The 15,090-nt window shown below is 42.1% G+C and overlaps 1 protein-coding gene across 1 annotated transcript in view; it reads right to left on the minus strand.

The window, feature by feature from the left end:
- LOC126424710 (ras-related protein Rab-32-like) overlaps positions 1-15,090 on the minus strand; it is a 435,086-nt gene that overhangs the window by 89,023 nt on the left and 330,973 nt on the right. The window contains exon 2 of the mRNA XM_050087433.1: positions 1,125-1,157. Coding sequence (XP_049943390.1) covers positions 1,125-1,157 — 33 coding nt within the window. The remainder of the gene's footprint in view (positions 1-1,124; positions 1,158-15,090) is intronic.

Here is a 15,090-nt window from a genome sequence, read left to right on the forward strand (position 1 = left end):
GCAGCTTATCAATTGCAAACAACGTGATATTTTCTGTTTGTAGTCGATTTAAGACCGAAAATTGCCTTTCTTAGGCATGCTACAGTTTGTGATGCTGAAGTTTTGCTTCCTGTTGCTTCAGACGTGTTGCAACACTCATTTCCTTTGTTTTTCTATTTTCAACGGTTAAACACGTATTGTTTTTATTTTCTCACATCATCACATGGTTTATCTCGTCAGCTGAAGTGTTATTGTAGCTCTTTCGACTTAAAGCTATTTACATGTACCAAGGGACGATAATTAGGCAGCTTGGGGTTGCCAGATTAAATTGACAAAATTACCAAATACTGCCGGGCGAAAGGCTTTGCTGAGTTGAGGGTGAACACAATGAAACACTTCGTGAACATTAAAAATTGCTTTTGTATTGCTAGTTACAGCTTTTAACAAATTTTTGTAACCTTCAGTTGTTGGGTACGAGTAGTTGTTGAATGGCGCGAACTACAAATAACAACGAATACACAATTCTGCTTTTATCGTATCGACACTCAATTTGTGTCTAGTGTCAGACCATAAATGTTCATGTGACTGATGTCTGCCTACACGCGGGCATTACTGCATGGAACCGCCATTATTCTTTTGATAACCTTGTATGTTTTGGCTCAGTTCAGAAACGTTTTCCACGAAAACGAGTTCGTGGACGTAGAAGCTTGACTGTAATTGCACCAGATATTTGTTGCCTTGATATTGCATATCAAACAAGTCAGTAATATAAATGGAGTTCTAAAAATAACCGAATCACTCATACATTGGTACCGAACACGAGGCTGAAATACTGAACAGTTCGGTAAAAAATTGAGCACCTGGTAAAATCAGGTTAAGAGTTGAGCGCGATCTAAAAGTGTTGTTGACAATTTGGATGTTTGGCTCCTGTGTGTACATGTAAATAGCTTTAAGCCGAAATTCGTATAACGCGCACCAGATGTTTTGATGTGATGACAATCAGAAGAGAATACTAAAAGCCACTGAAGAAAGGCCAGGAAGTGCTGAAAAAGTGTGTGAGAAAAGCAAAAATAAACGGTAGAACTTCTTTCCAACAAAATAAGTGCGTAAAAAAAAAAAAAAAATCAGACACTCGCCTTACTTACCTTCCGTGTACCTGCGAACAATCGCCGTTTTCCCTGCAACAAAAGAGATGCGGATATTAGACGGTGCTGTGAGGTATTGGGGCATTTCCCTCCCCCCTCCCTCCCCCTGTGTTTATTAACTTCTACAAGAAAAAAATGTTCAGATGTGTGTGAAATCTTATGGGATTTAACTGCTAAGGTCATCCGTCCCTAAGCTTACACACTACTTAACCTAAATTATCCTAAGGACAAACACACACACACACACACACACACACACACACACACACACACACACCCGAGGGAGGACTCGAACCTCCGCCGGGACCAGCCGCACAGTCCATGGCTGCAGCGCCTGAGACCGCTCGGCTAATCCCGCGCGGCAGAAGAGTAGATCCAAGGCGGTCAGAATATAGAAACTGAAAAGGTTTTCTGCAGTTCTACAATAGATACGTTTAAACCAACTGTGTAAGAATGTTTTTATGGAGTGCTGAGTCCTCGGCGTGTAATGGTCACACTCCGATGAACGCGTGTGCGCTCTTTGCGAGCACTGTTGCTGTAATGTGTGGGGAACCATTTAATAAACTTGTCTGTTGTTCAAATGGAGAAAAGAAATTTAGGGAAAATAAGAAGCGATAGAAAGTTTTTGCCATTAACATCACTACTTAAAGGTTGGGACAGGTGACTGCAACCCCCTTTTTTTGTGATATCAATTTCTTGATAATTTTGGCCGTCGCTACATTTTGGCTGATTCTTTCATTAAGAAGTCATGAATATACAGTATCTGATCGAAAGTGTCCCTATGCTAAAGTATGCTGAACTGGCCACTAGATGTCACGAGAGTGGACCCACTAGTATAAAATGAGGGGGGGGGGGGGGGGGAGGAAGGGGGGAGTATTGTGTTGTCCGTACATACTCAATGCGATCAAAAGTATCCGGACATCCCCAAAAACATAGGTTTTTCATGAGGTGCACTGTGCTGCCACCTACTGCCAGGTAGTCCATATCAGCGATCTCTGTAGTCATTAGACATCGTGAGAGAGCTGTATGGGGCGCTCTGCGGATCTCTCAGACTTCGAACGTGGTCAGGTGATTGGGTGTCACTTGTGTCGTACGTCTGTACGCGAGATTTCCACACTCCTAAACATCCACGTGTCCACTATTTCCAATGTGATAGTGAAGTGGAAACGTGAAGGGACACGTACAACACAAAAGCATTCAGGCCGACCTTGTCTGTTGACTGACAGAAACTGCCGACAGTTGAAGAGGGTCGTAATGTGTAATAGGCAGACATCTATGCAGACTATCGCACAGCAATTACAAACTGCAAGTATTATGACAGTTAGGCGGGAGGTGAGAAAGCTTTGATTTCGTGGTCGAGCGGCTGCTTATAAGCCACATATCACGCCGGTAAATGTCAAACGACGCCTCGCTTGGTGTAAGGAGCATAAATATTAGGCGATTGAACAGTGTAAAAACGTTTTGCGGACTGACAGATCACGGTCGCGGTACACAATGTGGGGATCCGATGGCAGGGTGTGGGTATGGCGAATGCCCAGTGAACGTCATCTGCCAGTGTGTGAAGTGCCAACAGTAAAGTTCGGAGGCGGTGGTGTTACGGTGTGGTCGTGTTTTTCATGGAGAGGGCTTGCACCAACTGTTGTTTTGCATGGCACTATCACACCCCCCCCCCCCCCCCCCCCCATGAACCATGGACCTTGCCGTTGGTGGGGAGGCTTGCGTGCCTCAGCGATACAGATAGCCGTACCGTAGGTGCAACCACAACGGAGGGGTATCTGTTGAGAGGCCAGACAAACGTGTGGTTCCTGAAGAGGGGCAGCAGCCTTTTCAGTAGTTGCAAGGGCAACAGTCTGGATGATTCACTGATCTGGCCTTGTAACAATAACCAAAACGGCCTTGCTGTGCTGGTACTGCGCACGGCTGAAAGCAAGGGGAAACTACAGCCGTAAAATTTCCCGAGGGCATGCAGCTTTACTGTATGATTACATGATGATGGCGTCCTCTTGGGTAAAATATTCCGGAGGTAAAATAGTCCCCCATTCGGATCTCCGGGCGGGGACTACTCAAGAGGATGTCGTTATCAGGAAAAAGAAAACTGGCGTTCTACGGATCGGAGCGTGGAATGTCAGATCCCTTAATCGGGCAGGTAGGTTAGAAAATTTAAAAAGGGAAATGGATAGGTTGAAGTTAGATATAGTGGGAATTAGTGAAGTTCGGTGGCAGGAGGAACAAGACTTCTGGTCAGGTGACTACAGGGTTATAAACACAAAATCAAATAGGGGTAATGCAGGAGTAGGTTTAATAATGAATAGGAAAATAGGAATGCGGGTAAGCAACTACAAACAGCATAGTGAACGCATTATTGTGGCCAAGATAGATACGAAGCCCACGCCTACTACAGTAGTACAAGTTTATATGCCAACTAGCTCTGCAGATGACGAAGAAATTGAAGAAATGTATGATGAAATAAAAGAAATTATTCAGATTGTGAAGGGAGACGAAAATTTAATAGTCATGGGTGACTGGAATTCGAGTGTAGGAAATGGGAGAGAAGGAAACATAGTAGGTGAATATGGGTTGGGGGACAGAAATGAAAGAGGAAGCCGCCTGGTCGAATTTTGCACAGAGCACAACATAATCATAACTAACACTTGGTTTAAGAATCATGAAAGAAGGTTGTATACATGGAAGAACCCTGGAGATACTAAAAGGTATCAGATAGATTATATAATGGTAAGACAGAGATTTAGGAACCAGGTTTTAAATTGTAAGACATTTCCAGGGGCAGATGTGGACTCTGACCACAATCTATTGATTTTAATCTGTAGATTAAAACTGAAGAAACTGCAAAAAGGTGGGAATTTAAGGAGATGGGACCTGGATAAACTAAAAGAACCAGAGGTTGTACACAGATTCAGGGAGAGCATAAGGGAGCAATTGACAGGGATGGGGGAAATAAATACAGTAGAAGAAGAATGGGTAGCTTTGAGGGATGAAGTAGTGAAGGCAGCAGAGGATCAAGTAGGTAAAAAGACGAGGGCTAGTAGAAATCCTTGGGTAACAGAAGAAATATTGAATTTACTTGATGAAAGGAGAAAATATAAAAATGCAGTAAGTGAGACAGGTAAAAAGGAATATAAACGTCTCAAAAATGAGATCGACAGGAAGTGCAAAATGGCTAAGCAGGGATGGCTAGAGGACAAGTGTAAGGATGTAGAGGCCTATCTCACTAGGGGTAAGATAGATACCGCCTATAGGAAAATTAAAGAGACCTTTGGAGATAAGAGAACGACTTGTATGAATACCAAGAGCTCAGATGGAAACCCAGTTCTAAGCAAAGAAGGGAAAGCAGAAAGGTGGAAGGAGTATATAGAGGGTTTATACAAGGGCGATGTACTTGAGGACAATATTATGGAAATGGAAGAGGATGTAGATGAAGATGAAATGGGAGATATGATACTGCGTGAAGAGTTTGACAGAGCACTGAAAGACCTGAGTCGAAACAAGGCCCCCGGAGTAGACAACATTCCATTGGAACTACTGACGGCCGTGGGAGAGCCAGTCCTGACAAAACTCTACCATCTGGTGAGCAAGATGTATGAAACAGGCGAAATACCCTCAGACTTCAAGAAGAATATAATAATTCCAATCCCAAAGAAAGCAGGTGTTGACAGATGTGAAAATTACCGAACTATCAGCTTAATAAGTCACAGCTGCAAAATACTAACACGAATTCTTTACAGACGAATGGAAAAACTAGTAGAAGCCAACCTCGGGGAAGATCAGTTTGGATTCCGTAGAAACACTGGAACACGTGAGGCAATACTGACCTTACGACTTATCTTAGAAGAAAGATTAAGGAAAGGCAAACCTACGTTTCTAGCATTTGTAGACTTAGAGAAAGCTTTTGACAATGTTGACTGGAATACTCTCTTTCAAATTCTAAAGGTGGCAGGGGTAAAATACAGGGAGCGAAAGGCTATTTACAATTTGTACAGAAACCAGATGGCAGTTATAAGAGTCGAGGGACATGAAAGGGAAGCAGTGGTTGGGAAGGGAGTAAGACAGGGTTGTAGCCTCTCCCCGATGTTGTTCAATCTGTATATTGAGCAAGCAGTAAAGGAAACAAAAGAAAAATTCGGAGTAGGTATTAAAATTCATGGAGAAGAAATAAAAACTTTGAGGTTCGCCGATGACATTGTAATTCTGTCAGAGACAGCAAAGGACTTGGAAGAGCAGTTGAATGGAATGTACAGTGTCTTGAAAGGAGGATATAAGATGAACATCAACAAAAGCAAAACAAGGATAATGGAATGTAGTCTAATTAAGTCGGGTGATGCTGAGGGAATTAGATTAGGAAATGAGGCACTTAAAGTAGTAAAGGAGTTTTGCTATTTGGGGAGCAAAATAACTGATGATGGTCGAAGTAGAGAGGATATAAAATGTAGGCTGGCAATGGCAAGGAGAGCGTTTCTGAAGAAGAGAAATTTGTTAACATCCAGTATTGATTTAAGTGTCTGGAAGTCATTTCTGAAAGTATTCGTATGGAGTGTAGCCATGTATGGAAGTGAAACATGGACGATAAATAGTTTGGACAAGAAGAGAATAGAAGCTTTCGAAATGTGGTGCTACAGAAGAATGCTGAAGATTAGATGGGTAGATCACATAACTAATGAGGAAGTATTGAATAGGATTGGGGAGAAGAGAAGTTTGTGGCACAACTTGACCAGAAGAAGGGATCGGTTGGTAGGACACGTTCTGAGGCATCAAGGGATCACCAATTTAGTATTGGAGGGCAGCGTGGAGGGTAAAAATCGTAGAGGGAGACCAAGAGATGAATACACTAAGCAGATTCAGAAGGATGTAGGTTGCAGTAGGTACTGGGAGATGAAAAAGCTTGCACAGGATAGAGTAGCATGGAGAGCTGCATCAAACCAGTCTCAGGACTGAAGACCACAACAACAACATCACAGCACAGACCTACACTGATGTTCTAAGCACCTTATTGCTTCCCACTGTTGGAGAGCAATTCGGGGATGGCGACTGCATCTTTCAACACGATGGAGTACCTGTTCGTAATTTACGGCCTGTGGCGGAGTGGTTACACGACAATAACGTCCCTATAATGGACTGGCCTGCACAGAGCCCTGACCTGAAGCCTACAGAACACCTTTGGGATGTTTTGGAACGGCGACTTTGTGCCAGGCCTCTCTGACTGGCATCGGTACCTCTCCTCAGTGCAGCATTACGTGATGAATGGGCTGTCAGGCCCCAAGAAACTTTCCGGCACCTGATTAAACGTATGCCTGCGAGGGTGGAAGCTGTCATCAAGGCCAAGAGTGGGGCAACACCATATTGAATTCCTGCGTTACCAATGGAGGGCGCCACGAAGTTTTAAGTCATTTTCAGCCAGGTGACCGGATACTTTTGATCACACTGTGTACGTCACAATCTAGCGTGCCTGCTCCCGCATCTTTCGCCCTGCTGCAAGTTGACTCGCAACGTACCTTCTGCAATATGCTGACGGCGCCGCCTTCCCTAGGAATCCATAATCTGAGGTGAACTTGTTTACATACTAATCGCGATACGAAAGGAGAAAAAAATGTTCAAATATGTATAACTTTCTAACGGACCAGACTGCTGAGGTCATCGGTCCTTAGACCTACACACTACTCAAACTAACTTAAGGGGCTCCGGAACGCCCTATATTTGCAATGTTAAAATAACGCTTATAAATTACATCTTTCCTCACAAAGTATTTGAGGTAGGAAGTTGAACTTTTTACAGATTATTTATTGGAATATGGGCTACAACTGAACACAGGGATTTTACAAAATTTTAGTTCAGTTATTAAAGATGATTTTTTCAATTGTAATGAAAATTCACAACATTTTTTACAATTTTTTATTTATATATTCAAAAATATACAGTTTTTTGGAAAAAGGCTGTGTTAAATTATGCAGAAGGTACTGTGTAACATTTACTGAAAGTTTGAAACAAATATGTTTGGAAGATCCTTAGAAAACATGTAATTAGTATGAGAAAATAAAAGTTTTGGGAATCGAGCGACAAAGATTGGATTAACTTTTTAGTGCATTCCAGGTCCATAGGATGGATTATCTTCATCCTCTGCAAACTCCTCCTCCAGCTTCCTCTTGTTCCTCCTCCTGTTTACTCTTGCTTGTATTTCTAGACTCTTTACAGCCCTGTCTGCAGCCCGAAGGCGTTCCTTGTCTAAAGCAAGCATCTCTCGCTGTTGTGTTCGTAGATTTTGCTACCATTTTCTTCAGTTGCAGTTACTGCAACGCTGTTCCAAAAGGTGGTCATGTATGAACACTTATCACATTTCAGTTGTATTTCACTAGCAAGTCCTACGTGCTTTATTATGGAGAGTTCCAGACCAACTTCACTACAATGAATACATCTTACACAGTTTGAAAAAATTCCTGTGAGAACCGACATATCAAATATTTCATTCACATCCGATTCGCCCATAAAACATTCATAGTTTTCACTCATTGAACCAAGCTTCTTCTGTGAAGTATTTTCTTTCCCACTTTGACTGCTATGGGCAGGTGTACTTGAGAGGTTAGATTCACTCACTTGGTTATCGTCTTTATTGTTTACAGTAATAACACATACCTTTGGCTTTCCAACATTTCTCCTTTTCTTAAAAGCCTTCAGAGGATTTCTAATAACTTTACTTTTACTCATTATTATACTTCAACAAAACAGAGACTCAAGAAGCAGAATTAATTACGAATATTTTCGAGATAACGACAGAGTAAATAAACATGAAACAATCGACAATCACACCAGCGATATATATTGAACCATCACAGGTTAGCCACAACACATACTTTATCTCACATCACTAAAATGTACCTGATGAACACGGACGTTAATAATAACACCATTTGACAGCAGTTTAACAGCGCCACAGTGGGTCACGCCCATGTAGAAAACATTTCAAAAAAAATTTAAAAATAGTTGTAGTCTTCGGAATTGAATAAATTATATATCTATTAAAAGGTAATAGTCTGCAGATTCAGAAAACGCAAAAAAGTAAAAATTGAACTTTTCATGATTTTGAGCCTTTCCGGAGCCCCTTAAACTAACTTAAACTTATGCTAAGAACAACCCATTCCAGTTGGTAGAGCACTTGCCCGCGAAAGGCAAAGGTCCCAAGTTCGAGTCTCGGTCCGGCACACAGTTTTAATCCGCCAGGAAGTTTCATATCAGCGCACACTCCGCTGCAGAGTGAAAATTCTCATTCAGCCTTCTCATTGTCACTGCAAACGAAATCTTCATTGGCAATTGAAATCGCTTAAAATGAATGGCTAAATCGGTTGTGATCATTGGTACAGGAGGTACGAGAATTACCCTCTCCACCTGCTGGATCTGTGAGAATAGTAGCTCCGAAGACAATATTTCGCATATTTTTAATATACGAAGTTTTCGATGATTCAGATTCTGTAGTACTATTTTGATCATAGATGAGAAACAATTCGTTCAGTGGTTTACATGTCGTGCTATCGTAGCTGAAACAGACAGCAAGACAGAAAACTAAACCGCACATTTTCACAGTACAGCATTTCTTTTCTCATAGTCGGTCTTCACAGAAAACCTGCACATGTCGTTTTTTAAAAAATTTTATATATATATATATACATTTATGTACCATATCTACTTTAAAAATATGCAGCTAACATCATCGTATCGTGTAAAAATCTGAAGTAAATCGCTCAAGAACATTTAAATGTCAAACTACAACGTGTCTTTATATATTAGTATAGATATACATGTAATCGGAGAGAACTTACGGATGAGTAACTTAAAATTAGGCAGAGTAGTAAATTTGGATCCGCCTATTAATTTACACGACTTAATGCAGTGAATGTAACTCGTGGAGGATATATGCAGCATTTATATTGTTACAGATTCTGTCACATAAATTTATTAATTACCTAACGGTGTATCGTTTCAGCCAGATTACAGTTACCTCCCCATCTCTATTTTGCCCTGAAGTTCTTACCTGATCTGACGCGTTATCAAATGATGTATAACTGTGAACTTTCATTCTAACTCATCTTCCCAAGCTGTTAAGTAAAAGAACCTATCTTACATATTTAATCCAATCAACACGTTCACTACATAATTTCAGATATTATGTAGGTGGTTGTACGAGTAGATACGTAGACACCAATAAAATATAGAAGAAAGATTTTTCTTTGCATCATTGAATTCCTATGGCATACCAAATAAACGCTCTAGACAAAAACACGTTTAGTTTTGAGGGATTTATTCAATGATACTAATTTTGTATCGTTATCACCTTGTTTTAAATTCTGGAACAGATCTCAGTACCTCTCTTTTACAATAGATTCCACACGAGACGTTCACGAACTTTGTTGTCAATCGTGTGCCTGTGTAGCACTTTACCCGAAATAAATCAGTTGTACCGTTAGCATAAAAAGAGTTTAGTTGCAACACAGTTCACAGCCCTCATGAAATGTGCGTGTTCGACTTTGACTGTACCATTTAAACCAACAGCGCAGAACACCGTTTAGTCCCTTAGGTCAGATAGGCAAAGCGATATTTCACTCTTCTTACGCTCGTAAACCAGCGGCGTTCAAATTATGGCACTCACGCCTGTTCACTTCCACATCTTACGTAAGTGGGATGCTTTAACGAGGCAAACCTTGACTTCAAAGTAAACAGCTTACCTCAGCCTTTCCCTTTACTACTGTTTAATGTGACTACTGCCTGACAATAAATGAAGGAAACAGCTGCGAATTCACAAATACAGGATGACACAGAAAAAGGGAACATTTCCTAAATCCAATAAAACTAGAAGTGATGAAGGAAAGAAATTGCATTCATAGTAATTGAAACCTTACAACTTTGCCATTTACGAAACACTGGTGGCATTTACCATTTTTCCAAAATTAAGTCCTTTAGATGACGTCCTCCTGTACGAATACATTCGTGAAATCCGCTGTTGAGATTCCTCATTGACCACTGCAACATCTCGGCTGGGATACTGTGAATTGCATTCCGAATTCTCTGTTTTAACTCATCCAGGGTCCTTGGTCGAGTCTTGTAGACTTTCTCTTGAGGTAGCCCCACAAGAAAAAAAATCACAAACGGATAAATGTGATGATCTAGGGAGCCAGGGAATGTTACCGAATCGTGAGATCACACGGTTGCCAAACAATTCTTGCACATATGCCATTGACTGCCGTGCAGTGTGTGTGATGTCGCTCCGTCCTGTTGAAACCAGGCTCCTTGAACGTTTGGAAAGTTGTTCAACGCAGGGATAGTGAAAGTTCGTAACATCTCTACGTAACGATCGGCACTGGCAGTTATTGTGTTTCGCTGTTCATTTGCGAAAAAATACGGTCCGATAATCCCATGTGATGAAACACCATACCATAATGTCACTTTACTAGCGTGTAAAGGGAGCTCATGAACGTCATTAGGATTTGCGTTTGCCCAGTAACGGTAGTTGTTTATTCACATAACCTGCAGAACGTCGTGAAGAAGTTTCGTGATCATACTATTGTAATAGGGGGAGACCTCAATCTACCAGGTATAGAATGGGATAGTCACACAATCAGAACTGGAGCCAGGGACAGAGACTCTTGTGACATTATCCTGACTGCCTTGTCCGAGAATTATTTCGAGCAGATAGTTAGAGAACCAACTCGTGAAGCTAACGTTTTAGACCTCATAGCAACAAATAGACCGGAACTTTAAGACTCCGTGAATGTAGAAGAGGGTATCAGTGATCATAAGTCAGTGGTTGCATCAATGACTACAAGTGTAATAAGAAATGCCAAGAAAGGAAGGAAAATATATTTGCTTAACAAGAGTGATAGGGCACAAATCGCAGAATATCTGAGTGACCACCATCAAACGTTCATTTCTGAGGAAGAGGATGTGGAACAAAAATGGAAAAAATTCAGAAACATCGTCCAGTACGCCTTAGATAAGTTCGTACCGACTAAGGTCCAAAGCGAGGGGAAAGATCCACCGTGGTATAACAATCATGTACGAAAGGTACTACGGAAACAAAGAAAGCTTCATCATAGGTTTAAGAGTAGTCGAATCATAGCTGATAAGGAAAAGCTGAACGAAGCGAAAAAGAGCGTAAAGAGAGCAATGAGAGAAGCATTCAACGAATTCGAACATAAAACATTGGCAAACAATCTAAACAAGAACCCTAAAAAGTTTTGGTCATATGTAAAATCGGTAAGCGGATCTAAATCCCCTATTCAGTCACTCGTTGACCACGATGGCACCGAAACAGAGGACGACCGAAGAAAGGCAGAAATACTGAATTCAGTGTTCCGAAACTGTTTCACTGCGGAAAATCGTAACACGGTCCCTGACTTCAGCCGTCGCACGGACGCCAAAATGGAAAATATTGAAATAAACGATATCGGAATTGAAAAACAACTGCTATCACTTAGTAGCGGAAAAGCATCCGGACCAGACGAGATACCCTTAAGATTCTACAGTGATTATGCTAAAGAACTTGCCCCCTTTCTATCAGCAATTTATCGTAGATCGCTGGAAGAACGTAAAGTACCTAGCGACTGGAAGAAAGCGCAGGTCGTTCCCATTTTCAAGAAGGGTCATAAATCAGATGCGAATAATTATAGGCCTATTTCGCTTACGTCAATCTGTTGTAGAATAATGGAACATGTTTTGTGTTCTCGTATTATGACGTTCTTAGATAAAACAAATCTCCTTCATCATAACCAACATGGATTCCGCAAACAGAGATCATGTGAAACTCAGCTCGCCCTATTTGCCCAAGAAATTCACAGTGCCGTAGATACTGGCGAGCAGATTGATGCCGTATTCCTGGACTTCAGGAAGGCATTTGATACGGTTCCGCACTTACGTTTAGTGAAAAAAATACGAGCTTACGGAATATCGGACCAGGTTTGTGATTGGATTCAGGATTTCCTAGAAGAAAGAACACAACGTGTCATTCTTAACGGTTCAAAATCTGCAGATGTAGAGGTAATTTCGGGAGTACCGCAGGGAAGCGTGATAGGACCTTTATTGTTTACAATATACATAAATGACTTAGTTGACAACATCGGTAGCTCCGTGAGGCTATTTGCAGATGACACGGTTGTCTACAAGAAAGTAGCAACATCAGAAGACTCGTACGTACTCCAGGAGGACCTGCAGAGGATTAATGCATGGTGCGACAGCTGGAAGCTTTCCCTAAACGTAGATAAATGTAATATAATGCGCATACATAGGGGCAGAAATCCATTCCAGTACGATTATGCCATAGGTGGTAAATCATTGGAAGCGGTAACGACCGTAAAATACTTAGGAGTTACTATCCGGAGCGATCTGAAGTGGAATGATCACATAAAACAAATAGTGGGAAAAGCAGGCGCCAGGTTGAGATTCATAGGAAGAATTCTAAGAAAATGTGACTCATCGACGAAAGAAGTAGCTTACAAAACGCTTGTTCGTCCGATTCTTGAGTATTGCTCATCAGTATGGGACCCTTACCAGGTTGGATTAATAGAAGAGATAGACATGATCCAGCGAAAAGCAGCGCGATTCGTCATGGGGACATTTAGTCAGCGCGAGAGCGTTACGGAGATGCTGAACAAGCTCCAGTGGCGGACACTTCAAGAAAGGCGTTACGCAATACGGAGAGGTTTATTATCGAAATTACGAGAGAGCACATTCCGGGAAGAGATGGGCAACATATTACTACCGCCCACATATATCTCGCGTAATGATCACAACGAAAAGATCCGAGAAATTAGAGCAAATACGGAGACTTACAAGCAGTCGTTCTTCCCACGCACAATTCGTGAATGGAACAGGGAAGGGGGGATCAGATAGTGGTACAATAAGTACCCTCCGCCACACACCGTAAGGTGGCTCGCGGAGTATAGATGTAGATGTAGATGTAGATGAAAATATGCCTCATCTGACATCCACAACTTGTTTAGAAATTCATCGTCATAGTTTATTTTTGTTATCATTTGTTGACAGAATCCTAATCGTAACCGGTAATCGCTCTCCTCCAATTGTTGCACCATCTGTAGTTTGTACGGATGAAATTTTAAATTTTCTGCGAACACTCTCCCGGGACATTCCAACCACTGCTGCTCGCTTACGAATTTAACGCAGTGGGCTCCGTAAGACAGACTCGCGTACAACATCAATGTTCGCTGGAGAATGCACACTTCCTGGCCGCACTGTTGGTTTATTACTGAGGGCAGATCCAGTCTCTTCAAAGTTATTAATCCAACATTTTATCGCGTGTTTCGACGGAACGGCATCATGATGTCCTAAATCATAAAAACGTCAAGCTCCATCAGCGCCGCTAGCAAACTATCATTGTTTTTATAAAACTTTTTATGGCTAACGCACGCAGTCGTCCGTTCCACTGATCCATGATTACTGAAATGGCGGACTGTTTACTCGCTGTCACGATCCCGCAGTGCTGCCACCTGCCCATGGCTGCCACTACTCATTTCAAACATTCCCCTTATTGTGTCACCCTGTATTTACAAGCTGGCCAAGACAGATGTATTCTCTGACAGTGCCCGGTAAAGGATTTTTGAGTTTTACGTTTCCTACCGTGCTTAATCCATCAGATCAAACTTTTGTCTTGGAAAGTTGATCTGTGCCACTGCCTGACATTCCGAAGCGACATCCGATACCGACTTCCCTCGTTCTTCAAAATGATTTGTGAATAGTACAATGTCATCTGCAAATGACAGACTGTTAAATGACTTTTGATTTATTGTAATTCCTTTCTCTTCCCTGTTCAATTTTGGCATTGTATTTTCATGGGCAGCATAGAACATAACATCCGAAATCTTTCGACGCATCAAACTAGGCTGGCAAGCGTTTGGATCCTTTAGATCAAACATGACAGTAGAAATGAAAAAAATAGTTTATGATCAGCGTATCCTCTTCGTTTTCGGTCAGGGTTGAGAGGCATGAACACACAAGACGGAAACTTAGACCTGCACAGCGAGGCATGGAAATACACTACTAGCCATTAAAATTGCTACACCACGAAGATGACGTGCTAAAGGCGCGAAATTTAACCGACAGGAAGAAGATGCTGTGAAATGCAAATGATTAGCTTTTCAGAGCATTCACACAAGGTTGGCGCCGGTGGCGACACATACAACGTGCTGACATGAGGAAGGTTTCCAACCGATTTCTCATAGACAAACAGCAGTTGACCGGCGTTGTCTGGTGAAATGTTGTGATGTCTCGTGTACGGAGGAGAAATGCGTACCATCACGCTTCCGACTCTGATAAAGGTCGGATTGTAGCCTATCGGGATTGCGGTTTATCGTATCGCGACATTGCTGCTCGCGTTGGTCGAGTTCCAATGATTATTAGCAGAATATGGAATCGGAGGCTTCAGGAGGGTAATACGGAACGCCGTGCTGGATCCCAAGGGCCTCGTACCAGTAGCAATCAAGATGACAGGCATCGTATCAGCATGGCTGTAACGAATCGTGCAGCCACGTCTCGACCCCTGCGTCAACAGATGGGGACGTTTGCAAGACAACAACCATCTGCCCGAACAGTTCGACGACGTTTGCAGCAGCATGGACTATCAGCTCGGAGACCGTGGCTGAGGTTACCCTTGACGCTGCATCACAGACAGGAGCGCCTGCGATGGTGTACTCAACGGCGAAATTGGGTGCACGAATGGCAAAACATCATTTTTTCGAAAGAATCCATGTTCTGTGTACAGCATCACGATGGTCGCATCCGTGTTTGTCGACATCGCGGTGAAACGCACATTGGAAGCGTGTATTCGTCATCGCCATACTGGCGTACCACCCTGCATGATGGTATGGGGTGCCATTTGTTACACGTCTCCGTCACCTCTTGTTCGAATTGACGGCACTTTGAACAGTGGACGTTACATTTCAGATGTGTTAGGACT

This window comes from Schistocerca serialis, chromosome 10, assembly GCF_023864345.2.
Source record: "Schistocerca serialis cubense isolate TAMUIC-IGC-003099 chromosome 10, iqSchSeri2.2, whole genome shotgun sequence".
NCBI lineage: Eukaryota > Metazoa > Arthropoda > Insecta > Orthoptera > Acrididae > Schistocerca > Schistocerca serialis.